Here is a 17730-nt window from a genome sequence, read left to right as displayed (position 1 = left end):
AGTGAAATATTCTGACTGGCTGCAAAACATGAGGCATCCCTTTGTGTGAATTACAATATATACAACATTTAACCCTTATGTTGTGTTCGGGTCTCCCGTAACCCGTTTCAAGTTAAAATGATATAATAACTACGCTCTATGGGAACAAGGCTTCCTGATATCCTCCACAACAGATATATAAACACTACAAAACAGATTCTGACAATTTTAGCCAAGTCTGAAGGTCTCTAAAAAATAAAAGTGTATAATTTGGTGTTGGGGTCTGGGGAGACCCAGCAGAATTGTTTTGGGTCACTCGGGGTCAAATTTGGCCCAATCAAGATTCATCTTTAACTTTAAAACTTTTCATGGGGAGATTGTATTCTAATATTAGTCTATTATAGTCAGATAATGATCCACTGTCTTCACTATAGGAAATATAATGAGTGAATTGAATCACATGTGTTTTGGGGCCATAACATTAAATGACAACAGGATTGTACGGCTATGAATGCATTATAAGTTAGTTACGATGTATAAAATAATATTGGATGATAGTCATTCTTTTTGAGTGTTTTGGACTGAGATAAATCATGGGTCGTGAACACCATGAACGGTACCAGCTTTTGAACACAACACAAGGGTTAAGAAAACGTCCCCCGTTTTTCTGGACTCCCTCCATCCCCTCAAAGGCCAACTCTGTCAAGATAGAGAGTCATTGTTCAGCAGTAAAGAGCAAGAATAGAAAAAGCGACTCTCCAGCTTTCTTTGAATGGAGAGCATGGTTGTGCAGGAGTCTAAAACATAATCTGAGGAACCCTGTTAGCGAGAGAACGTCTGGAGGAAACAGGGATGTTAGCCTTTTTCAGACCATTTACATGCACTACAGGAGAGGGAGAACCCCAGGTATCAAGAGTGTCATTTAATCGATGCACACTTCTAATAATGCAAAGTATATATATATAGGGAGGCGTGTGGCGTAGTGGGTTCGCTTTGGATAAAAGCGTCTAACATGTAATGTAATGTCTATCTCAACTCGTGAGTAAGTTAACTAAAGGTGACGTTGTTTAAACATCTTTTACACCTTTCTCTGACTGACTGTAAAACTACAGCTATTAAGAAAACGTTCCCCTTTTTTTGGACTCCTTCAATCCCCTCAAAGGTCAACTCTGTCAAGATGGAGAGTCATTTTTCAGCAGTAAAGAGCAAGAATAGAAAAAGTCTACAAAATAATATGAGGGTGTGAGTTAGTGGGAGAAAGTCTGGAGGAAACACAGGGATTTGAGCCTGGATCAATGCACACTTCAAGTAATGCAAAGTATCTCAACTAAAGGTGACATTGTTTAAGATAAGATAAGACTTTATTTATCCCAAAGGAAATTGTTGTGCCAGAGTTACACAAATACAATAAACACAGCAGCATAATAATACAACTGTACACTAACAGTACCATTGAAGAGATTAGTGTAAAATATCAAATACATTGGAGGGGGGGGCTCACCTGTGGAGAGGCGTCTGATTGGCTCCATCCGTCAGGTTGATATATTCTTCCACTCGTTCTACAGAGGAGAGCATCAGCTTCACGACCTCCATGGCTCCCTGCGTGCACGCCAAGTGGAGCGGAGTCGACCTGTCATGCTGCACAACATGGATCCATTACACGTGAAAACATAACAAACATTCACCAGAGGTGGGAAGTAGTGGAGTACAAATACTTTGTTCCTGCACTTAAGTACATGTTTCTGGTATCAGTACTTTACTCCACTACTTATTTTTCTGACGACTTTTTACTTTGACTTCTTACATGTTGAACACAAATACCTGAACTTTCTACTTCTTACATGTTGAACACAAATACCTGAACTTTCTACTTCTTACATGTTGAACACAAATACCTGTACTTTCTACTTCTTACATGTTGAACTCAAATACCTGTACTTTCTACTTCTCACATGTTGAACCCAAATACCTGTACTTTCTACTTCTTACATGTTGAACCCAAATACCTGTACTTTCTACTTCTTACATGTTGAACCCAAATACCTGTACTTTCTACTTCTTACATGTTGAACTCAAATACCTGTACTTTCTACTTCTCACATGTTGAACCCAAATACCTGTACTTTCTACTTCTTACATGTTGAACACAAATACCTGTACTTTCTACTTCTTACATGTTGAACTCAAATACCTGTACTTTCTACTTCTTACATGTTGAACACAAATACCTGTACTTTCTACTTCTTACATGTTGAACACAAATACCTGTACTTTCTACTTCTTACATGTTGAACACAAATACCTGTACTTTCTACTTCTTACATGTTGAACACAAATACCTGTACTTTCTACTTCTCACATGTTGAACCCAAATACCTGTACTTTCTACTTCTTACATGTTGAACACAAATACCTGTACTTTCTACTTCTTACATGTTGAACCCAAATACCTGTACTTTCTACTTCTTACATGTTGAACACAAATACCTGAACTTTCTACTTCTTACATGTTGAACCCAAATACCTGTACTTTCTACTTCTTACATGTTGAACACAAATACCTGTACTTTCTACTTCTTACATGTTGAACCCAAATACCTGTACTTTCTACTTCTTACATGTTGAACACAAATACCTGTACTTTCTACTTCTTACATGTTGAACCCAAATACCTGTACTTTCTACTTCTTACATGTTGAACACAAATACCTGTACTTTCTACTTCTTACATGTTGAACCCAAATACCTGTACTTTCTACTTCTTACATGTTGAACCCAAATACCTGTACTTTCTACTTCTTACATGTTGAACACAAATACCTGTACTTTCTACTTCTTACATGTTGAACACAAATACCTGTACTTTCTACTTCTTACATGTTGAACACAAATACCTGTACTTTCTACTTCTTCCATGTTGAACTCAAATACCTGTACTTTCTACTTCTTACATGTTGAACACAAAATACCTGTACTTTCTACTTCTTACATGTTGAACACAAATACCTGTACTTTCTACTTCTTACATGTTGAACACAAAATACCTGTACTTTCTACTTCTCTCATGTTGAACTCAAATACCTGTACTTTCTACTTCTTACATGTTGAACACAAATACCTGTACTTTCTACTTCTTACATGTTGAACACAAAATACCTGTACTTTCTACTTCTTAGATGTTGAACCCAAATACCTGTACTTTCTACTTCTTACATGTTGAACTCAAATACCTGTACTTTCTACTTCTTACATGTTGAACCCAAATACCTGTACTTTCTACTTCTTACATGTTGAACACAAATACCTGTACTTTCTACTTCTTACATGTTGAACCCAAATACCTGTACTTTCTACTTCTTACATGTTGAACACAAATACCTGAACTTTCTACTTCTTACATGTTGAACCCAAATACCTGTACTTTCTACTTCTTACATGTTGAACACAAATACCTGTACTTTCTACTTCTTACATGTTGAACACAAAATACCTGTACTTTCTACTTCTTACATGTTGAACTCAAATACCTGTACTTTCTACTTCTCACATGTTGAACACAAATACCTGTACTTTCTACTTCTTACATGTTGAACTCAAATACCTGTACTTTCTACTTCTCACATGTTGAACACAAATACCTGTACTTTCTACTTCTTACATGTTGAACTCAAATACCTGTACTTTCTACTTCTCACATGTTGAACTCAAATACCTGTACTTTCTACTTCTTACATGTTGAACTCAAATACCTGTACTTTCTACTTCTTACATGTTGAACCCAAATACCTGTACTTTCTACTTCTCACATGTTGAACTCAAATACCTGTACTTTCTACTTCTTACATGTTGAACCCAAATACCTGTACTTTCTACTTCTCACATGTTGAACTCAAATACCTGTACTTTCTACTTCTTACATGTTGAACCCAAATACCTGTACTTTCTACTTCTCACATGTTGAACTCAAATACCTGTACTTTCTACTTCTTACATGTTGAACCCAAATACCTGTACTTTCTACTTCTCACATGTTGAACCCAAATACCTGTACTTTCTACTTCTTACATGTTGAACTCAAATACCTGTACTTTCTACTTCTTACATGTTGAACTCAAATACCTGTACTTTCTACTTCTTACATGTTGAACACAAATACCTGTACTTTCTACTTCTCTCATTTCCCAAACAGCTGGTTCCTTTAGTCTGAATGTGTGTTTGATGCGTGATCATTATTCTTTAGAGTCATTGCGTGCCTATTGATTTGAACACGATCCGTGTATCCATCATTTCCTGGTCTTCTCTAAAGAAGAGGGACCAATGGAAACGTTGTCATGTTGCCGTTGTTCAGCATGGAAACATTCATTAGCTAACAATGACATTATTGTTCTATTGATATAAAGGGAGGTCAGGTACTCTTTAAAGCAGCTGCTAGTTATGGGTACTTTTTACTGAAGTACATTTCAAAGCCTCTTTACTTTCACTTGAGTAAAGAAGTTTAGTCAGTACTTCTACTTTCACCAGAGTATTTTTAAACACGAGTACCTGTACTTCTACTTGAGTAAAGGATGTGTGTACTTTAGATTCCTTGAAGATGGGATATTTAGATAAATCAGATCTTGTAATTAGCTGGGAGAAAACTAATTGTGAACTATATTTTATAAGAATCAGGAAATGTTGTTCCAAAATAAGCCGCAAATACTCCAAAGTTTTGTGTTTTCTGATGTTAGTCGGTGATTTTCCAATAAATATGTTTTTAAAATATGTGTTTCATCTGAGATACAACTCATAATTAGATGTTTTGACTCAACAAGGTGATGCATTGTCTAAAAACAAGACCTGATATCTCACTGCAGTGTTACTTCTGAAGTTAGTATGTCTTATAGCAGGTGGAGAGACACATTCTGACTAGATGTTAGACAATAATATTTGTTTTTGAAGTGCATGTCTGAGAGCCAAGCATAAAAACTCCCCACAGGAATTAGTATGCCTGCATGTACTCACTACACTCTCATGTTGTACCCTTCCCCTGTGTAACATTAGAGAGTCTCTCCCAGACTCACAGGCTGTAACACAAGCCTTTAATGAGATAACCAGTGAGTGCAGATCAATTGAACAAACCAGAGCTATTACTGTCCTCCAGCTGCAGTCAGACATAATAACCATCGTACCGAGAAGGGTGACACGCTTTACAGAACAGACACGCTTTACAGGTGTACACTGATGAGATGTTTAGTCAAAACACAATGCAAATGTGAGCAGACAGACAATGTATTATGCAGCTTCCAGGATTTGTTTAGTCTGCAGACAACCACATGTTTCTGCCCTTCTTGCATGACAAGATGCATTCATTAGCTAACAATGACATTAATATAAAGGGAGGTCAGGTACTCTTTAAAGCAGCTGCTAGCTATGGGTACTTTTTACTGAAGTACACTTCAAAGCCTCTTTACTTTCACTTGAGTAAAGAAGTTTAGTCAGTACTTCTACTTTCACCAGAGTATTTTTAAACACCAGTATCCGTACTTCTACTTGAGAAAAGGATGTGTACTATTGCCATCACCTGTTGCTGGTCCACTTTGGCCCCTTTAGCGATGCAGAAGGTGATGGCCTCGATGTTCCCTCCTCGTACGGCCAGGTGCAGAGGACTGCTGTTGGACTTGTCCAGGTAGTTGATGTGAGCCGTGATGTCGTGGCCTTTCTTCGAACCTGACAGCAGAAATTGAAATCAACGTTTTTAGTAGTGAAGGAAGCACTGATAACTTAAGAGGCTCATAATGAAGGTTTCAGTTTGTAATTGAAGTGGTTCTCCAGGGAAGACAGCTTTCCCAGGACATTTCGTTGAATTAAAACGTTCCTTCAACCCATTCTTGTCTGACTTTCTAAAGACACATTAGGATTAAGCCATTTAGTACTCTGACGTGTCACAAAGCCAACTTCCTGACTTTATTATTTAGCTTTTCCTGTGAGTAACTGTCCATTTGTGTTCCTCTGTCGGTGTACATCCACCAAACCCAGCTGAGCAATCTCCTCAATACCATAAATATTTTGTGCTCTGACTAATCCTTCCTCCAACAACAGAAGACGTTCCAAGCAGACCCCCCACTGTGGATAAACAGTGTCAGTGTGTGTGTACAGAGAGGCACGTTCTGCTAAATGTCTCAGAGGTGAACCCTCCTGTCTGACTGCTGTATGACCTCGTACGAACTTTCTCATTATCCTCATCACTAAACTCTGAGTGATAGATCAATCTGTGGTGTCATACCGGCGTTCAGGATCACCTCCATGGCTTTTTTTGCACCGGAGAAGGCAGCTGCGTGAATGGGGAAATGTCCGAGTTTGTTTTGTTTGCAAAGCTTCGCTCCATACTTTATCTGAGAGACAAACAAGAGACACATCTAAGACAGTATAACAAGAGCCTCATAATGTACAGAAACACTGAACGAATGCAGGACCCTGAATGCATCATCTGGAAAACATGCAGCTCCTAAAACAAGTTAAACAACAATGAAAAGGTGTTTCCATTTGAAATAAGTACAAAAATCTACCAATAGAACAAGTGAGAATGTGCTCGGTAAGATTTCTTGAAATAAGACGGGATATTTAGATCAATCACATCTTGTAATCAGCTGGAGAACTCATTTAGAACTACATTTTACCACAATCAGGAAATGTTGTGTTATATATAAGCCGCTAATACTCAAAAGTGTTCTGGTGTCTGATGTCAGTTGGTGATTTTCTATTAAATATGTAATTAAATATGTGTTTAATCTGAGATACAATTCAAAATAAGATGTTTTGACTTAACAAGATGAAGCTTTGCCTGAAAACAAGACCTGATATCTCACTGCAGTGTCACTTCTGAAGTAATTATATCAGGTGGAGAGACACATTCTGACTCGATGTTAGACACAGATACTGGGCAAGATTTTGAGTGTTTGTAGTGCACATACCAATGTGCTGAGAGCCTCGTAGTTATTGAGGGAGCAGGCCAGGATCAGAGGGGTGTTTCCCAGATCTCCCTGCAGATTGATGTCCGTAGTGCTGTGGGACAAGAGCAGCTGCACGAGGACACACACACACACACACACACACACACACACACACACACACACACACACACACACACACACACACACACACACACACACACACACACACACACACTCTTTAACGTCCTTTATGTGTCAGGCTGTGGACGGCAGCCAGATGCTGCAGGATGACGGGACAAGGTCTCTTTGAGAAGATGACACTTTGTCAGATTTGGAAATAGTTGTCAGTCGACTTTACAGCTGCAGGAGTGACGGGTCCGTGTGTTGTAAAATATGTGATAACATGACTCAGCAAATACCTGCCTGTTCTCAAGGCTCAGACGGGATTTATTTTCATTGTTAAATGCAACGCAGTTGTTGTTGCTGTTGTTGTCTTTTAATGCTTAGGCTGTAACGATTCACTGTTTGTACTTAAGGATGGGGATAATGTGTAAACAACCAAGGTGATCATGAGCCAGGATGTTCAGGAAAGTCAGGTGACGGAGTATAAAGAGTGAGAAAGTCTGCGTGGGGAGGATGTCAACAAAACAGGACGGCTGTGTGTCCGGAGGGAAACATACGTCAACATGTTACCTTACGTTACGTAACTTGTACTTAGCAAACGTCACAAGTGTACGTCAAGTAATAACATTATTGTTTTAGCCTTAACCACAACCTTTTCCTAAACAAAGTACATTTGTTGACCAGTGGAAAGGTTTGTGTTGCTGGGCATTGAAGGAGAGTGCAGAAAAAGTACATTTTCGTAAGAGATCAAACTATTTATATGGTGGCGTTTAGGAGGAAAGAATCTGTCGTCTGATCGTCGGCAGCAGGCACTGAACAGACTGAGGCCTTTATACGGTCGAGATGATGAAACAAACGTTATGTTGGGTTTCCTGTTACAATACAGGTCTATTAGTGCAACTAAAGCTTGGTTTGAGAAAGTCATTCAGTACCTCCATGTGGCGACTGTGTGTCAGTAATTGGAACATGTTGAATCTTATTTTATCTCATCTACCTGGTGTCAAAACTGAGAGAGAGACATGCTCAAAGACCCTTTAGCATGCGTTTGGTCTGGGATTCAGCTCTGTATTTACTGTGAGGATGGACTGGTGCACAAAGGAGTCTACATTATTATAAATATACGTTATTTAGTCCGTTCCCCTCACCTCCACCAGGTCGTTGTGCCCCAGGCTGACGGCCAGGTGCAGCGGGGACATCAGGGCCGTGTTCAGGAGGTTTGGGTCCGCCCCGAGGTCCAGGAGCGCCCGGCAGCTCTCCGTCCGGTTCCTCTCCACGGCCCAGTGAAGAGGCACGTTCCCATGCTCATCACAGCTGTTCACACCTGCCACACACACACACACACACACACACACACACACACACGATTATATGTTATTGTGTTGTTCAATACGGGAAATTAAGAGTGGTAAAACAGAAGTGATTGGTCATACAGCTTTATGGTGATTCTCACACACACACGTTTCCACCTGAGTGTGTGATGGATGGCAGATTGTTCTCACCCTGCGCCTCGATGACAGAGTTGATGAAGAGGATGAGGGGGATGTGTTCCCCCGCGGCGGCGTGATGAAGAGGAGTCGCTCCACACTCATCTTTCTCACTCAGGACCTCAGGGTTCTTCCTGACCAGGTTCTCCAGCAGCGCCAGGTCCCCCTTCTCAGCCAACTGTGACAACAGAAAGACGTTATATGTTAGGAGATAGGTCACCGGCTTGAGCTTCATCTCAGGATCCATGTGTCTGTGATCCTCTCCAGAATGGAAGGAGTCATCACATACAGAGCATCAACTAGTTCCTGAACAGTGTCCTTCACATGCTGATATCCAAGAGAGGGAGTTACACAGTCACAAGATGGAGGAATAGAAAGCAGTATTCAATGTTTACTTCAGATTAGCTCCACGTCAGAAATGAGCATGCTTGATGTCTCTCTCCATAGAGGCTGAATCATCATGTTAATCACAGAGCTATCATCTGCCTCAAACAGTCCTGATGCTCTTCTAGGTCATCACACATCCTGTCATGAACACAGCTACAGTTGGGATACCTTTGTTATCAGGTTACTCTGATTTTGGAAGAGTACATTATTCACTATTTTCCCAACATAATACAATCAACAGAAAGTGATCCGTTCTCCATTAGTGCAGCTCTGATTTCATCAAAGTGAGAGTTGATGCAGTGCAAACAGGAAATGACAGCTTTAAGTCTCTCGTCTCTGTTGCAATAAGTTAATTACGTGGTCTTTTAATGAGATTTTTGGTGGTTTTTCTCAACCATGTGTATTATTCACCATGAATGGTTCTGGATTGGAGTTGTCCACAGGTTATAAATCATTCTGTTTAGTGAAATATTAATATGTAATACAAACATTTTACAAACATTGCAAAGCCAATTTCTTTTGGGGAAGCAATTGTGCTTTATAGACACAGGCGCCATAGAAAGTGTAACCCAATTCTCAGCCCAGTTTAAATGAACTTGTGTTACACAATTACACAACAGATGAGATGTCATTAGGTTTGTCTTCATGATGGCTTCTGTTAAGGTTACAGAGGGTCAGGATTACTGAGGGGGGGGGGGGTTATATAAACACTCCTTATGCTGTTAATACTTAGAGAGAGAAACAGCATCTTTGTGGCTTCTCTCTCTCAATCCTTTAAAACCATAAGTCTGTGTCCCCATGATTTTCTGAAATACATAGGTTTGTGTTGTTTCTGGCACAAATAGAGTTAGCATGCAATTAGCACAATAACCATTAGCACATGTCTGATGATCGAAACTGATCCCAGTGAAATTGTGTTTCTGTCATGCATCCTTTGAGCCATCATCTCAAAACATTCTCTTGCACTATTTTATTGTTGTATTTGTTTAATGTCCTATACCCTCCTGGGAACCGAGGAAAAAAAGTGTCGTCCAATTATTTTTATTTTCCTACCTATTTATTAACCCTAAAAAAACATCTTGCAATTTAGACTTTTTAAAAATAAATTAAATTTTAAATGTTACAGTATGTAGAGGACGTCAGGACCATTTTAGTGTGAAAAGACAGCCTTAATTAAAAGATAAACTATGTAACGTATTATGCTTATAGAATGATATTAATACAAGAATACATTCACCTTTATTTAAAACATAAATAAGTAATTGATCTGAACATTGCTGTATATTTGATTACTAAAAAACTAGTTTGGTTTTTGGTGAATGCTGCCAAATCTTCAAAGACTTTGTAGTCAATAGCCGCTTTCACACCAAGTACTTTGCCGTAGCCTACTTAGTGCCAGCACTTATGGCGCGTTTCCACTGCAGGCCTCGCTCGGTTTGGTTAGGCCTTATTAGGCCCGGCTCACTTTATGCTGCGCTTCCATTACAGTTTAGGAACTGGGGCAGTTACTATAGTAACACAGTGTAGGCGGAGCCGTGACGTCATCTTCAATGAGAGCCCCAGAAAAACAACACAGCCGTTAGCTCTTAGCACTCAGAGCTCACAGCTCCTCATATCTGTTCAGAAACTAGACAAAAGTTAAACAAGTACAAACCACAGACTGCCTGTGTCATGGAGAATACAGTCGCTGCTTTATTTATGTCTGTAGGCCGTTGTTGTGAGTCTGGACGGTCGGAGCATATATAACGTTAGCTTAGCCCTAGAACCACGATTTAGTCGGGCCAGAAAAAAGGTGAAAAAGTAGCCCCGGGCCAAAACTAGGCCAAGTGGAAACGCAACCAAAAACGGGCCCCGCACGCTTAAAGCGAGCTACAGTGGAAACGCGCCATTAGTTCCCCCATGGAACTAAGAGCAGATCTCGTTCACACCGGAATAAGTTCCTGTTGAAGGATTAGGCAAATTAAGCCGCTAACGTCACTTCTTCTTCTTCTGCTTTGGGTTTACTGGCAAACAACTTCACGGCGTATACTGCCACCCGAAGTCCCCGGAGTTGGGGACTGGCTTCAGTAGAGTAGCCTTCCGAGTAAATCGCCAGAACGCCGACACCTCCTCATCTCCACCGCTCCCATGTTTTTTTTTTGTGTGCCATAAGTTAGTCTCTCTGCGTTGGTGCGTGGGGCTAATGCTAATAATGCTAATAATGCTAATGCGGCTTCACAAAACTTTTCAGAGTTTTACGGGGCGTGATTTGCAATCCACCCAGCCAATCAGAAATTGGAACTTTTTTCTCCCCAGGAAAGTACCTGCTCTCTAGCAGGGACTGAAAAGGGGGGAAAAGTTCTCATGAACTAAGTTCTCTTTTTGGTGTGAACGCAAAATCCCAGGAACTATCGGAACTAAAAGGGAAAAGTACTCCGGTGTGAAAGTGCCTATTGTAATGGGAAAATACTTAATTGGACCCCAGTCTGCACGGGCTGTAGGGTCGTCTTCACTAGTTTTATGGGTGTGGTATCCAGTTTATATTCATGTTGCACTGTTGGAGGAGCCTGTTCTTAAGATTTTCATTTCCATATCTACACTGCACGTGACAATAAAGCCTTGAATCTTGAATACTGTATGCAAAATGATGCATTCAATGGTCAAAATGGGACAGACATGCATGTATATCCCATTAACATTTTGACCAGTACAGCTCATGCAACTGTCATAACTTTTAATGTTGGTGCGTTGGATAATAACACTTGTTTTGAAACATGAATGTATGGTTTTGGGCGACCTTTTTAAGACTTTGATGAGGCTGTAAAATCCCATAAAGGTTGTGTGATGATTGCATGAACACTTGAGACAGAAGAGCCAAAGCAATTGTTCGAATTTAAAGACATTAATAGAATTTGGTGCCACTCATTCTCACCTCGAATACATCTAGAGGTGCCAGGGCTTGATCTTCGTCTTCAATCACGTACGTGTAACAACTGGTCTGTCGGGTCAGATCTCTGCCGAAGTTCATCACTCAGCGGAGACTCAACATGAGGGGAGTCTGAAAAAAACACAAACACACACACATGGATGCACACAGAGGTGGGAAGTAGTGGGGTACAAATACTTTGTTACTGTACATTTGACTAGTATCAGTACTTTATTCCACTACTTATTTTTCTGACAACTTTTTACTTTGACTTCTTACATTTTGAACACAAATACCTGAACTTTCTACTTCTTACATGTTGAACTCAAATACCTGTACTTTCTACTTCTCACATGTTGAACACAAATACCTGTACTTTCTACTTCTCACATGTTGAACACAAATACCTGTACTTTCTACTTCTTACATGTTGAACTCAAATACCTGTACTTTCTACTTCTCACATGTTGAACTCAAATACCTGTACTTTCTACTTCTTACATGTTGAACTCAAATACCTGTACTTTCTACTTCTTACATTTTGAACCCAAATACCTGTACTTTCTACTTCTCACATGTTGAACACAAATACCTGTACTTTCTACTTCTCACATGTTGAACACAAATACCTGTACTTTCTACTTCTCACATGTTGAACTCAAATACCTGTACTTTCTACTTCTCACATGTTGAACACAAATACCTGTACTTTCTACTTCTCACATGTTGAACACAAATACCTGTACTTTCTACTTCTTACATTTTGAACCCAAATACCTGTACTTTCTACTTCTTACATGTTGAACTCAAATACCTGTACTTTCTACTTCTTACATGTTGAACTCAAATACCTGTACTTTCTACTTCTTACATGTTGAACACAAATACCTGTACTTTCTACTTCTTACATGTTGAACTCAAATACCTGTACTTTCTACTTCTTACATGTTGAACTCAAATACCTGTACTTTCTACTTCTTACATGTTGAACTCAAATACCTGTACTTTCTACTTCTTACATGTTGAACTCAAATACCTGTACTTTCTACTTCTTACATGTTGAACTCAAATACCTGTACTTTCTACTTCTTACATGTTGAACACAAATACCTGTACTTTCTACTTCTTACATGTTGAACTCAAATACTTGTACTTTCTACTTCTCTCATTTTCCAAACAGCTGGTTCCTTTAGTCTGAATGTGTGTTTGATGCGTGATCATTATTCTTTAGAGTCATTGCGTGCCTATTGATTTGAACACGATCCGTGTATCCATCATTTCCTGGTCTTCTCTAAAGAAGAGGGAGCAATGGAAACGTTGTCATGTTGCCGTTGTTCAGCATGGAAACATTCATTAGCTAACAATGACATTATTGTTCTATTAATATAAAGGGAGGTCAGGTACTCTTTAAAGCAGCTGCTAGTTATGGGTACTTTTTACTAAAGTACACTTCAAAGTTCTTTACTTTCACTTGAGTAAAGAAGTTTAGTCAGTACTTCTACTTTTATCAGAGTATTTTTAAACACAAGTATCTGTACTTCTACTTGAGTAAAGGATGTGTGTACTTCTACTTGAGTAAAGGATGTGTGTACTTCTACCATCTCAGCATGCACATAACAGCAGTTTTAATATCAGCGTATATGAAGCATGCTACAAGCTGTAGAGTGTGATTTCACTAAGAGGGCAGATAACTCTCTCCACGAGGGGATTCGAGCTCAGTGACTTTGTCTTTTACCCTGAAGGGCATTCAGATCCAGAAAAGCAATTATGTTTGTTCTCAGCAGGGGGGCGGCGGGTAGATTCTTGGTCCCAGGTGTCCTTGAGTGATCCTGGGCGAGGGAGATTGAGCTGGAGCGTTGTAATTGTATCAGTCACTTCAAAAGGCCAAACAACAAATGGCATTTTGGGTGGGAAAATTACTCCGGAGAGTTCTCATTGGAACCCCCCCCCCCCCCCGACCTTACGCAGTGTGACGGATCACTGAGGTTTTTACCCTTTGTTGGTGGAAGGCATTATGATTTGTTGCCTTCTTGATTTACAGTGCAGACAACTGCGTTCAAATATTTAAGCAAAACCGCACGCGTCAGTTCACCTGAACGGACGAGCTAATGCACTTTTCTTTTAGCCACAAAAGGACCATTTGTAGATCAGTTACCCTCATGTTACCTTTAATTTAGGGGAAAGGTTTGTCAATGAAGTCTTGGTTAATGGTGGCTGAGTTTGAACAACTATTTAAAAACATCTGTTAACAAACTCTCTGCCTCACACAACAGTCTCACTTTTGTGCAGGTGTGCTACTCGTTTGTGCGTTATTAAAACCGTTGTAGTGAAAATGTGTTTGAAAGTAGTAGGATATACTTTAATGCAGTGGTTCTCAAATGGGGGTACGCGGACCCCTGGGGGTACGTTGGGGTACTGCATGGGGTACGTGAGATTTAAAAAAATAAAATAAAAAGTTAATTAAAAAAATACCATGCATGATTACAAAAATATTCTTAGTACAATAAGTTAAATAGAAAACACAATTTTATATAAAATATTTCTAGAACCACCAAGGGGGTCCTCATAAACATGTCAAATGTGTGTATTGTATTTTATAGTTTTTCACAATATATCATTTTGTTCATTGGTTTGTTAAACATATTATTTCAATTGAAAAACTCCTTGAAAAAAATCTGTTTTATAAAAATGTTATGTTGTTTTTTTGTCATGCATGAAGATGAACATATCCTTAGTTTGTTGTAATTCATGCACGAAGGAGTTAAGAAATCACACACTGAGGGAACATCACTATATTGTAATTATTTGTACAGGGTTTTTCGATCAAAAATGTTCGGGGTCGATCAGGGGGTACTCGGCTGAGAAAATGTTTCAAAGGGGGTACAAGACTGAAAAAAGTTTGAGAAGCACTGCTTTAATGCTTGAGTTGCGTGAGAGGTGGCTTCTTTCGGACGCTAAATTCAAGATTTCAAGAGATGTTGCCGCCCAAAACGCTCTTTGCTCACATAAAAAAAAGAAAAAGCCGTACAATATTTTAAATTTAGCTTCAAACTAATGTGTTGAATGTCGGAAGCTAAATCTTCTAGGAGATTTGGTGACGCCCCATATTATAAATAAAACCCCCTCTTTGCTCTAACCAACCCCCCCCCATTTTGCATCAAGACTTTTCTCTGTTTTCTGGTTCGTTGTCAGAAACAAAAACATACAACAATAATATATATATATATCTATTCTTTTTTTCTTCTCACTCGAATTAATAATTATAACAAAGTACAACACAAAAACAAAAAAACAACAATAATTCTCAAATAGTCTCATCTTTTCTGGTCCTCCCCCCTCTAGCATATATTTTTCTTATGAATAAAACATTAGGTCATCGGCGACATGTGTGTCTTATTATTATAATTAGTTTGCTTTTTTACAAAACAATCAGAAAGAAATTACTTTTAAAATTACAAGAAATAACAACAAATATGATTTTACAGGTCCTGTTCATAACCATTCATGATTTAGCTCCTAAATAATACTTTCAGTTTAGACGTGTACAATATTTCAGTGCATCATTCCAGTTGTTCCACAGACTAACACCTTTGGATGAGATGCAATGAAGTTTGGCATTTGTTCGTACGGGTGGTTTTTTGAAAATACAGTTTCCTCTCAACATGTGCACGCTTTCTCTCCGTGTTCACCGTGAAGCAAGAGCAGCAACGTTTTCTTCGAGAACATCAGAATATTTCTCCGTTAGTAGATCAATAATGAACTCTGACCTCTGAGCTGCTTCTCTTCTCCTCAGGCAGCGCTGTGCATTACTAAATCTCCTGGACAGTAATTGGTGAGAAAGTAGAAATATTTCTCTAACTCATGGATTCAGGGGACTAAAGATTCTCACACCTGTCTGTAATAAGAAACCCAATGTTTTCCATTATGACCCATCAATATTTCAGAGCCTCTACTCTGAACCCACCAAAGTCTTCACCACAGTGTTTTTAAACGATGACAGGACTTCCTGCTACAGTAAAACCATGCATTCTCAGTCTCCAATTTGATGAAACCCGCAGCATGTCCTCTTCCCATCTCTTCCCATCAGCCTCGGTAAATACGTGCCATTGTGTGTCTGTATGTGAGCCTCTCATCTGTTTGCAGACGATGAAGAAAGGCCGCTAATGGCCACTCGTAAACACAAGCTGGAAAACCAATATAATCATTTAACAAAGACTGTATACATCTGTATGCAATGCATTCGTCTTATAGTGATTACATTTAACCGTACAGGAGTATTTGTCACACATATGCTCATAAAAAACGAATTTACATATAAAAAAGTGGTTGGGTTTTTTGCTGCAAAGAATTATAATCACATGTAATCACACTCACATTCGATACTGACTATGGAGCATAAAAGTGATTATATAACTTGAAATATTCATAAATCAATGCTGGATTTAAATTAAAACATATTTAATAGGGAAGTTTGCAGCTGCACTAAATGTGGACACTTGTTGGATCTCTCACTGCCTCAAATTACATCATATATTTTCAGTTTTTGAGTGAAGTTCCAGCTGAAGCTTCAAACTTTAACATGTTTTTCACAATAAACAGCTTTGTCAGCATCTAAAACACTCCTAAAATCGTTCTTAAGGTTTTGAGTTTCCTGATAATTCGCAGTGAAGTTCCCACATTGATTAGAGTAAAGTTGTAGTACTCACTGTGTGATGCTGGAGATGAGCTGCAGTCAGATGTTCTCCTCTCGCTCACGCTGGGCTTTAAATAGTGGAGAGGAAGCTTCTGGCTCTGATGGAGGCAGGACACTTCCCCCTGTGACCAGACACTCACTCAGTTGACTTAATGTCTCTGGAAACCTGACACTGTCGTTAGGAGGAGGGAAATGTAAAAAAAAACATCCCATTTAGCCACAGAAGAATACATGTAGTGCACAGCCGACAAGATGACTTTTAATCACAGTTTTTTACTTCAATCCTTTCTCTTTATGCCGAGGATTTTGACGTGCATTTGGACTTTTTCCGCCATACTCCTAGCTTCTGTTTTTTTTTATAAGTCTGGTGCAAAGTAAAGTAACAATAATAATAATAATTGTAATAGCGCTTTTCCTAATGCTCAAAGACGCTTAACTGTTAAGCCCCAAGCCTGTTTTTCAGGTATCAGGCTCGAAAATGACATTTCCAGAACAAATGACCATAACTTCTAAAAGGGGAAATTAATAATCTTTTTTCTCAAAGTAATGATAAACCTGTGAGTTGGAAAGTCAGAATCAATATAGATGTTTTTTATTTTAAAGAAAATTCAGATTGAACATAGTAAAAAACTGTAAATTATAGTGTCCGTCCAAAAATTATGTTTTACTTTAACTACCCTTGGATGATGGTAAGGTAGACTAAAAGCTTTAGGAATCCAAAGTACAACATATAATAAGTACCCTGTATCAAGGTTGATGCAAAACAAGTGACATTTGACCTTTTTAGAGAGGTTAAGCCAAAAAAACTCCATCCTCTGAGGTGATTTGGGTGGAAATGGGCGTTTTTGCCGTTTCTCTGGAACCCATTGGTCGATTTTGAACCGTTAGAGCCAATAGAATCGAAGGGGAATTTCCACATACACACCAACGTTACCATTGAGAAGTGGGGGCTATGCGCATGCAGTTTCATCTTATGCTCTGAAATCTGAAAACTTAAAAGTAGGTTTATTGCTGATGGATTATCAGAAATCATTCAAAGGGACACAGACACATTGGATTAACCTTCACTAGCGTTGTTATCGTTTTAATGCCATTGAGGACAACTTTTGATCAGACAACAACAGAGGTAAGACATATTGCCGTGTTTTCTACCTAATGCCACGCGTTGTGATGTCTGTTTTTGTTTCTAATGTTGCGAGTTCTGATCATGGAGTGATGATATAGATACCT

General features: G+C 39.0%; 1 protein-coding gene across 1 annotated transcript in view; it reads right to left on the bottom strand.

Annotated features, from left to right (window-relative positions):
* trpa1b (transient receptor potential cation channel, subfamily A, member 1b) overlaps nt 1-16616 on the bottom strand; it is a 50321-nt gene extending 33705 nt beyond the window's left edge. The window contains exons 1-8 of the mRNA XM_034216404.1: nt 16514-16616; nt 11814-11939; nt 8531-8693; nt 8177-8352; nt 6930-7037; nt 6242-6350; nt 5540-5685; nt 1481-1617 (exon numbers count right to left, since the gene is read on the bottom strand). Of these exons, the coding sequence (XP_034072295.1) occupies nt 1481-1617; nt 5540-5685; nt 6242-6350; nt 6930-7037; nt 8177-8352; nt 8531-8693; nt 11814-11909 (935 nt within the window). The 5' untranslated portion in view covers nt 11910-11939; nt 16514-16616. The remainder of the gene's footprint in view (nt 1-1480; nt 1618-5539; nt 5686-6241; nt 6351-6929; nt 7038-8176; nt 8353-8530; nt 8694-11813; nt 11940-16513) is intronic.
* Between the last annotated feature and the right edge of the window lie 1114 nt (nt 16617-17730).

Source organism: Gymnodraco acuticeps, unplaced genomic scaffold (genome assembly GCF_902827175.1).
Source record: "Gymnodraco acuticeps unplaced genomic scaffold, fGymAcu1.1, whole genome shotgun sequence".
In the NCBI taxonomy this organism is placed as follows: Eukaryota; Metazoa; Chordata; class Actinopteri; order Perciformes; family Bathydraconidae; genus Gymnodraco; species Gymnodraco acuticeps.
The sequence above is the reverse complement of the archived record's forward strand: the minus strand, read 5'-3'. Positions and strand labels throughout refer to the sequence as shown.